The sequence below is a fragment of the Homalodisca vitripennis genome, chromosome 4 (assembly GCF_021130785.1).
Source record: "Homalodisca vitripennis isolate AUS2020 chromosome 4, UT_GWSS_2.1, whole genome shotgun sequence".
NCBI lineage: Eukaryota > Metazoa > Arthropoda > Insecta > Hemiptera > Cicadellidae > Homalodisca > Homalodisca vitripennis.
In genome coordinates this window covers 41,085,911-41,096,011 of record NC_060210.1, presented here as the reverse complement: position 1 = coordinate 41,096,011, position 10,101 = coordinate 41,085,911, and the positions used below count along the sequence as shown (strand labels likewise).

The 10,101-nt window shown below is 35.1% G+C and overlaps 1 protein-coding gene across 1 annotated transcript in view; it reads left to right on the top strand.

Moving 5' to 3' along the window:
* The first annotated feature begins 2,855 nt into the window (after positions 1–2,855).
* LOC124359190 (tolloid-like protein 2) overlaps positions 2,856–10,101 on the top strand; it is a 101,874-nt gene continuing 94,628 nt past the window's right edge. The window contains exon 1 of the mRNA XM_046811728.1: positions 2,856–3,125. Within this exon, the coding sequence (XP_046667684.1) occupies positions 2,942–3,125 (184 nt within the window). The 5' untranslated portion in view covers positions 2,856–2,941. The remainder of the gene's footprint in view (positions 3,126–10,101) is intronic.

The window sequence follows — 10,101 nt, the reverse complement described above, 5'->3', positions numbered from 1 at the left end:
TGTTTTAGTTTAGTGCTCTGCGCGTGCCCGAAAATGGTGTAATCTCCAAAACGACCATCGGGTGTCTAACAACCTTGACTGTGCTTTGACGGTAAGGTGTTAAAAAATAATTGCCTTTAAATATTTGCTTAAGCCTATTCCTAAACAGATACTACATAATAATAACTTATTCATTGGTTTGTTTATTATTATTTATTTATTAAAGCACAATAACTGAATCAGTTTTTAAAGAAAAACAAAATGAAAACATTAAATGAGTTTTTAAGTTATAAAAATACGAAAAAAAATTAAAAATTAGATTACAACAGTATTTTACAACAGTTTGATTAATCTGACTCAAACGTTTTTAATAATAGTCTGTGCAAACTGTAGGCCTTGTCACAAATTTAAGTGTAGTCGTTTTGCCACGCAACACTGCCACCATCTGAGACAAAATACTCAGCATACTCTTCTCTCACGGCCTTTGCAAAGTCACTTGATTTTCTTCCGATTCGAGGAAGTGGGTAGTATGACTGTAGTCCATCTGTATCATTCCTCCATAGTCCTGGAATAATACTTCCATCAGGCGCAACACTGTCTAAAGAACCAGGAGGAGTGTAAATGTTAACTGAACACTTGCTCTGCCGTAAAAAGTTGTGCAAATAGATGCAAGCACAAGTAACAAGGGTACTTTTTTCTGGATTCAAGAGTAGAGGTTTTCTTAAGACCCTGAAGACAGAACTTACAATACCAAACGCATTTTCAGAGCACCTTCGAGCTCGAGACAATCGATAGTTAAATACTCTTCTTTTACTTTTTTTCTCTTGGTGTCCGGGGAACGGTTTTAAAATATGATGATGTAAAGCAAAAGCATCATCTGCAACTATTACATAGGGGACAGCAAATACTCTTCCGGGTAATGGTTTATCTTTGGGCAAACCAGTTCCGTTTTCCACAATTTTCCAAAGTTCACAGTTCTTAAATACGCCCCCATCTGATATCCTGCCTTGACACCCTACATTAACGTATACAAACGAATAGTTGGAGTCTACTAGGGCCATCAGTACAATACTGTGTTGACTTTTATAATTAAAAAACGTAGATCCACTATTTTCTGGTGCTTGTAAATTAATGTGCTTTCCGTCTAGAGCTCCAAGACACTGATTAAACTGCCAAGTTTCCTTATATCCGCTTGCTATCTTCTCCCAGTCTTCAGTTTTGGAAGGTGTCTGCACGTACTGTTTGAGGCAGTCAACTAGAGCAGCACATACTTCAGGGACAATCAGGGATATTGCTTGTTTTGATAATTTAAACAAATACATAAGAGAGTGGTACGAATCTACTGTCGCTAAAAAACGAAGAGTAACAGCTAAGCGGTCGTTAACACTTATTGCATGGCGGAAGTTAGTATTTGCTCTTGCAACCTTAGGCCCAATCATGAGAACCAATGCTTCAAAATCAGCATCCAGAAGTCAAATCTGAGCGTAAATCTTGGCCACTATACTCATACCTTCTCTGTAATAGTTGTCTTTGCCACCACCTGCGAGGAAGGGGTTGATGCTGGTTGATCACAACGAAAGCCGCGGCAACACATGCTAGTCACTTACGACGATACACCAGATCCCGGTCAACCATCACTGCACACTACTCCTGCTAGACTGAGCCTTTTCAGAGCGAACTCTAGTTTGTTCGTCCAAACACAAAAATTTTTGTTCGTCGAACAAAATGTCTACGAACTTTTAAAATGTTCGTTGTCAGATCACGACTGCAACCATGTTCAACGAACATGTTCACCGAACGTTCGCTAGGTGTGGACGAGGCATAATGACCGACCACGTGGATTTTTCTGAAGATGGACAATTCTCTGGTTCAGCAGGTGGCCATTCAAAACAGCAGTCATTAAATCAACTTTTATTTCTCTTAGGAAACAATGATTTATTACGATTGCACTACGTCCACTTTTGTTTACATCTAGGTAGTATAGTTTTAATTACAATTTTACCTAACGATGACTCAAAAATTACCAGAATGTTAAATTTTGTCAATAAATATTTGACCAAAACACCAACACTGCGTTTTTTTGATGTGAGTAACAAACACATTAACAAGTTCAATGTTTTTTATTACAACTGAGACCATAAAGTTAGACAAAAAACCATTCAATAAAGTAAAGTGACAGCAAATGTTTAACTGTCAATGAACTATGCAATACACTTATAAAACCGTGTACAAGGCATTAGTCGCATTAACCGCTTAGAGGAATACAAGAAGGCCAGGTTTGATAAGAGTCAGGTTTGATAAGCTGGGTTCAAAGGTGCAGTTTATGGCAGCTACCGATAGGGGCAAAATTCACTTGAGATTCCAATCGATATAATAATAACTATTTTGCAGAGAAGGAAAGAGTATAATATATTGGAGGACTCATTATGTATAAAATATTTTTTTTTTATAAAAAGCAGCTTTCAAAAAATGGTTATTCAACGAACTTATGTCATGAGTAATTAATGTTCAGTAACATTTCGTCTTCAAAAACCCATACAATACAGATAAATGTTGATAGTGAATAGAGCCTTTCTGCATATTGCTTGAATACCTCAAGATTATATCGAGTATTACTAATACAACAAAATATTGTTTCAATCATTGGACATTAAATTTATATTTATTAGGTATCCTGTTTCTTAAAACGGCATTTAATTTTACCCTGCGAATAGTTATAAAAATTGTATTTCGGATGTCTTTTCCTTGTTTTCTACCACAGTGCGGCGCGGCGCCGTGGGGCGAGTGTCGGCGACCGGTACAGCCAATGAGAGTGAGGCTCGCGCCGCGCCGACACATTGTTGTCTGGACCAATGGCAGCGCGGGCGGGCGGCTGCAGCAGCCTGTTAGTATCAGCGCGGCAGCCGCCAGTGCGGGATGTGTAGGACTATGACACAGTGGTAGCAACGTTGTACCGTAAACCATGCAGTGCACGAGGCGCGTGTTGATGCTTGTGTTGGCCCTGTCGGCGGGGGCGGCCTCCTTTGACCCGACAAAAGTCACGAGAAAACACGAACAGAAGCCGAAGTACACCGCGGGAGAGTTGCTGTCGAAGAAATTTCCACACAAATTGTCAGGAGATGTCAACATGGACCCTTGTAAATCGGGTGAGTGCCAGTTAATATTTTATCACCAATACAACTTAGTTTATACTTAAATATTTTATAATTATTTATGTTTGCAAAGGCAAAAAACAGTTACTTTATTAAGTAATCTACTAATTACCTGTCAAGTAATATTGTCTATACCAAAAATAAATGTTTGATACCATCGGCTTTAAAAAGGATTAAAAGGTGTTAAGAACTGTCCTAGTTTATTAATATGTTTCTATTCTGATATTCTCAATAAGTAAGTTATGTGATTGCAGAGAGAAATGCGTTTAAAAGTAAAATAGTGTTATTTTAGCTAACACAATACATTCGGATGCATTTATTATAAATGGAATATACATGATTTAGGGAGATAAGGTGTTTTGAAAGTCTACTTTCGTCTACTGAACCCTGATAATAAATCTTGAAATATGATTAAATGGAAAAAACGAATCTTTTAATAAAGCTTAATCTAGTGAAAGGCCGAAACCTGTGGTATCTATCAAGTGTCAAGGCCATGTTTATAAATTTGTCCGCTCAAGATGAAACTATCAACTCTTTTCTAAACTTATCTGGCTTAGACAGTTCAAATTAAACTGTTTTTTGTAAGTTCGTAATACAGTAAATATTTCAAAAATAGATGAAAATATCCTTTCTCTTAGATATGATTTCAGTATAAGGCAATTTACTTTACCTAGGAATCCGTACCAGGATTTACGTCACTTGAAACGTTACTTTCCTATCTAAGTAGGATACATAGAGAGAAAAGTAATGAAAATACGATTATTACATTTTCCTTGAAAAATGAAATTCACAAATCTCTTAATAGAGCGAATATGTACAAAATGTAAATCGATGTAAATTGATAGGTTCTAGAGACGAGTGATATTGGTTACATAAAACCGTCTGGATATATTAGATCTTTGTTATAAAGAACAATTTACATGTTCTTGGTATAAGCAATTGGAGGCTCATCAGGCATGGTACTTGATTTTTCTTGTAGATTTAAAACAATCAAGAGATTTTGGATGCTCGTTGAAGATGTAAAAAAATCAGGTAATACTGATGCACGTTTTGTCACCATATATAATTTAGAGATCCTTATCATAATGGCGGAAACCAGAAGATAGGAGAATCTCGTAACTTCGTGGTCTATAAAGATATTAAAAAACCCGTGTCACTTATTAAAGAAGAAGAAAAATAAAAATTAATTTCTCTCATAATTGTAGTAAAAATTATTATTAAAAAAGTATTTTGTTACTTCGAAATAGAATTTATTTTCTTCTGATGAAACAAGCCCGTTTTAGCTCCAGGTTGCTATAATGATCTTTTTATAACTTGTAAATTATAATCATTATATAAGTTAACTCTTTTTCACTGAGGGCATCGTTTCGTGCAGTAATTTTAATCAATATTTGTTGCGTTTCTTATTTTGTTTATTTAAAGAAAGCTTCCAATATTTGAGATAGTAGAAGTTAACATACAATTAATTGAGGCTTTTGCAGACTTGACAGTGACAAAATTATATCACTGCCGTGTACTTAATGCCGTGTAATTTAATCTTTAAAGTGCCCTTATCTTCTGTCATCCGGCTGAAGAGCGTCAATCCTTTCCATCGATAATATTGACACTCGCATAATACCACATACACATGCATACACGTTGAACATCTATGCAATAAACGTAGTACGTCAAGAAGCAAATGGATGTATCACTAATTTTCGTTGTTGTGACATTAGACTACAGCACTTCGATTTTAATCATTTCCATGCTATACAAATAAGATTCAATGAAAACAATTCCGGACTTGCCTCTGAAACTGTGAACAAAATCACTCGTCTCTTTCAAATATACAAAGTATATTCTCAACCGTAACATACATTATAGAACAAATTATAGAATATGCATAATTCTAGTGTTCTATCACAAGAACTGTTTATATAACTGTAGTGGAGCAGATCATTATGTAGATAATTGATTACAAAATATTCATATCGTACTTTTACTACCTACGTTATTTTTGTATTAAAATATATAATTTTTAAGAGCTTCACTTAATCACTTGTATTTATATTTATTTAGTATGTAGATTTGTTTTACTTAGGTATATGGCTCAGTTACAATACTTTCTTTTCAAATTAATTATATATTAAACTCGGTTTTAGACGGGAATGTAAGGGGCTAGCTACACCCGAGTCTTATTTTGGCTGAACAGTTTTACTCGATTAAATTTGCAATTAATATGATTTATAGGAACTACCACTTCAACCCTCATTTACAAATGTTGTACTTTGTAGCATTTGTCTAAGTCCAAGCAACTTTCCCATGATGGCACTAAACAAGGGCAAGGCTAACATTTCGAAATAGACGTTTGATCATCATTATCAAAGAGCCGAGGTGCAAGTCGTGTCAGACGGTACTTTGTCCTGTGTCAGACTCGGTGCCCGAGTTCCTGGAATGGTTGAACCTCCCCGGCCGAGTGCCGCCGGTCCAGGAATGGCATGCGGCGTCAAAGGGCTGTTAGCCTGAGGGCGGCTTATTGTTACCTGGGCTATTTATTAGTCACAAATATTGTCGAACCTTTGGAGTGCACATACGAGTTTCTGTTTGTCTTCAGAGCGAAGTCTAATTGGTGTCATCCGTGGAAGTTTTGGATTAGGATCGCAGTTGGGACCATTGTCTTTCTTCGCTGCTCAGTTTAGCGTCTAAACTTTTCACTAAAGAGATCCGAGTTTGAATTCTTATATTCAGATTTTCTTTTTAGCGATTATTTCGACGCCAATCACATTCTTAATAGAGTGCACGGAATGTTTTAAGGGTACCTACTTCGTTCAAACCGATTTGTATTGACTTACTCGTGAATAGAACACTTGGCCTCTCGGACCTTACTCCTAGACTCGATGGAAATTAACTCATCAATAGATTATTATCATATTCAATTCTATTGTAAAGTATTCCAAATGTGATTACAATGGATATTATTATTGTGAATTGTTTTATGTTTTTATATCATATCATTCACGACAAATCAATTTGTAAAATTAGTGAATACGAATTCCTTAAAATATCCTTTCATAATACTATATTCTTGTGATAAAAGTTCTGCATTAAGATAATTTCAGACCCGAGCTATAAGTTACATGTTAGTCCCAAGATACAATGCATAATTTCATATTTTATTCAATTGCAGGCTTCAAATAACTATCAGATTCAAAGTAAAGCACTTGTACTGATTTCTCGCCGTCGCATGGGGCCGTCCGATATATCAGGGAACGTGGGAAATTAAGTTAGATCATATTGCTTCTACCATCGCAAAACCATTCTACTTATTTACAAATATGATGTTCATTTAGAAATATGACTGGTGCAACACGTACCACCAATAAATGTATCTTTCTTTTCTTTCATTAACATTGCATACACCCTCTATTAATACAGGCATGTGTGCATATCAAACATAGTTAAATCTAAAAAAAAATGTAATCAAAGAATAATTCCTGAACTAGTTTTGACAGATAAAATAAATTTGTATAAATCTCAATGTGTCCACACATTACACAATTTCGAATGTTTTCCCATTTGATGTGATAATTCATAAGTGTTTTGATGCATCCAATTACTGATAACTTTCAGAAGAAAATCGACGAAAATCCTGAACTCCTTGTCGAGATGATTACGAAACATTGGTAAAATTGTTTACTGTAACGAACGTAACTGTATCAGAGGTAGCGTGGAGGGGTACATGTAGCAAAGATAATCAGGGGGGGGACGTCTTCCGTTGGTTGTTATAATATTTAATATTAACCTAACAGTAGTCTACAGATGGGATGATGCGGCATATAACTGTTATCGTTCACACAATAGAAACTACGTTAATAGAATATCACTACTTATATGTTGATGCTTAAATAATAATTAATTTTTCTTCTACTTGTGATGGAAAACAAATTTGGCGAAATAACACTTTCGGGTCAGTGTGATTCGAAAGAAGTTTAATGTAATTACATTATGTGACTCGTATACAAATTGTAGTAGAAACTAGATGAACAAATTACTGAAATTTTCCGTCACACATCCTTTTTAATTATACTATCAGTGGAGGAATGGGCGAATAGAATTACAACGTAAGACAGTCATCTGGGTGTAGTATTATTTTGTTGAGTATGAACCATCAATCACAACGAATTGGAAGTTATAATTGATGACAAGCAGCACACTAATTATGAAAAAAAACTCATGAAATATAAATTTAATCAAGATCAATAGAGTGTTTGCTCGCAATTAAGGGTTTGTATAAAAATGCGAAAGTTTTGATGTTTTAATATTTGTATTTTTGCATTGTGTGTTTAGATGTTTGATACTGAATCACAAAATCTAGTTGTTTATTAACCTGTTGTCATTTATACAAAAAAATGGCATTTTAATCGTGGCTCGCATATCCTATCCTAGTCTGTAATGTAAAAAGCCGAGTTCAGCTCTCGGGAGAGGTCAGGGGAATCACGGGTATCAGACACACAATGTAGTACCTGATGCACGAGGACATTTCCTGTCCGGTCAGGTTGTAGGCACATTAGACCACATGTCCATCATCATGTCACGACAACAGGGGTACTTTTACTATTCGAAATTATTAATTTGAGCCTAATTTTTAAGGATCTAACAGGTTCGTTGTCTGTGTCCGACCGTCTGTGGGATGACCTTTGATCGTCAATAGTCAAGCTGTTGATAGTAAAGGCTTGGTTAACATGTGTAGCAGGCATTATTTAGTAAATGTGTTTCATTTGCACAACATCAATATCAACAGTAAAAAAATTAGCACACGTACGTCCTTCATTCATTCGAGAATTTTCCATCTCGAGCGCCGGAGTCAACCTCACGATTGGCCGCTCTCCCAATTGAATGCCAATCGTAAAATGCTTTTGAAGCTAAAAAGTATATTGGGCGAACACCGCGGGCATTTTGACATTTTTAATGTAGCTTGGTAACTTTATGAAATAAACACCTGCCTGCGAGGGCAAATGTTAATAAAACAACATTCTTTGTCTCCTAGATCGGCAATTTACTCTGCTATTACAAATACGTATTTTTCATAGAAAGGTCCTAGAGGCTTGAAAATTGGTTCAAATTTTCCTCTTGCTCTAATAAATTTGGGGGTGAACAGGTCAAAGGACAGGGCAGTTACAGTAAGATGTGAGGTCAGTAAGGTCGTGCAAGCCAGACAGGATCATGTCTGTTTGTGTCCTTTTCACGGTCCCGACATGAAACCATCTTTAGCTGATATGCAGAAAGGAAAATCTTGAGCTAGCGGTCATCGGTTTTTACTAATCAGAAAAAAACCATTATAGTCAGTCCGGTAAAGACTTCCGTTAAGTCTTCGATACTCCATTATGTCCAGTATGGGTACGGTATATTTGTTTTGTTGCTACTACAACACATAAAGAAGCTGTGTTTTCTTTCTTAATTGCAACAGTAGTAAAATGACACAAATTTAAGACTGCATCATACTTGAGGACATTCTTTAAGGGAAATATGAAAGTATGCTGAGTGCAAGTATCTACATCTAGCGACGGTGTTCTTAAATGGAAATGGAAATTTTATTGGAAGGTGATGCAGTCTTAAAGAAAATTAAAACGTTATCTTAAAATCAAAATCCCTCCTTCATCCTTCACCGTTCTTATAACAAAATTTTAAAATTGTTACTTTATTTAAAGTTTATATAAGACATTACATGAATTATGGTAAGAACTAACACCGAATGCAGAACTCTTTTTCTAAGGTCCAAGGTCTGTAGTTTTAAGTTTTTCAAAATTTCTTGTATGTCTCATTGGCTGAGCGTTAACGAAACCCATTGCTCATGGGGTAAATAATTTTTGATTTCTGCCTGGCCGCACGATATCTCGAAAAGAAACTAACCTACAGTCTTGAAATTTTGCATTACAACTTATTTCTATGATGTCATTTGGCTGAGCTTAACAAATATTTTTCTATAAGTCTCATGGGTAACCACATTGTGAAAGGGAAAATATCACAATAGATACATTTTTAAACAAGATAAACATTCATATGATATTTTAATCTGTGAAACATTAATACATGCAGCTTTTTTATACTTTAAAAAGAAAAATTAATACAGTGGAAAGTCAAGGTTTAATGTCAGTGATAACGTTTTATTTTAACGCACTCGTGCGTTACAGTATTATCCCTAATTTAGCGGAACATTTATTATTTAAACACTACTATGACACCTAATTCAAGAAAAATGTGAATGTATAACGAGCAAAGATATCTCGAGAAAGATAATGTCAAACCATGGAGTTTGGCTCAACATCATTGAAGCCTATTATTAAGTAAGCTGACTTAATTTCTCTTTTGTCTGCCGGGTGATATAAACATTTCTTTTCTGCATGACATCTGCCATTTACCTGTCTGCAGGACATTTCCGGAATGAAGTTAACTATATATAGACTTGAAATTCTGCATGCAAAGTCACCGCCTGTTGCTTGTCTCTTAGTGTGGAGTACTTCTATCTTGTTTGCAATAATACCTGGTCGTTGTTTTTAATTGATATGCTATAGATTATGAATTCTCATCTTAAATACATTTTCTACACAATACACAATTATAAAAGTAATTCATGAAACTAATGATTGTTGATAATTGGATAAATAATATTTAAATTTATGTCATGCAATAATTATTTTTGAACAAGATTGGTTACTATAAGACACTAAATTCAATCGTGTTTTTTTTCGCTAATATAATGAATAATACTGTTCTCAACAATATTATACTATAGTTACTCTCTTTTCTACAAAAGTGCAGTGAAACGCCCTGGATCCTAAAGTACAACAGCTTTAATTCATCGCTTATGTTCTTAACGGATAAACTTATAAGATAAACTTATGTCCCTCGGTTATAATAGTTTATGCAAATATAAATTTTCTCCGACCTGTATTTTTGCAACGCGGCATTCTTTAAAATACAAGGATAAATT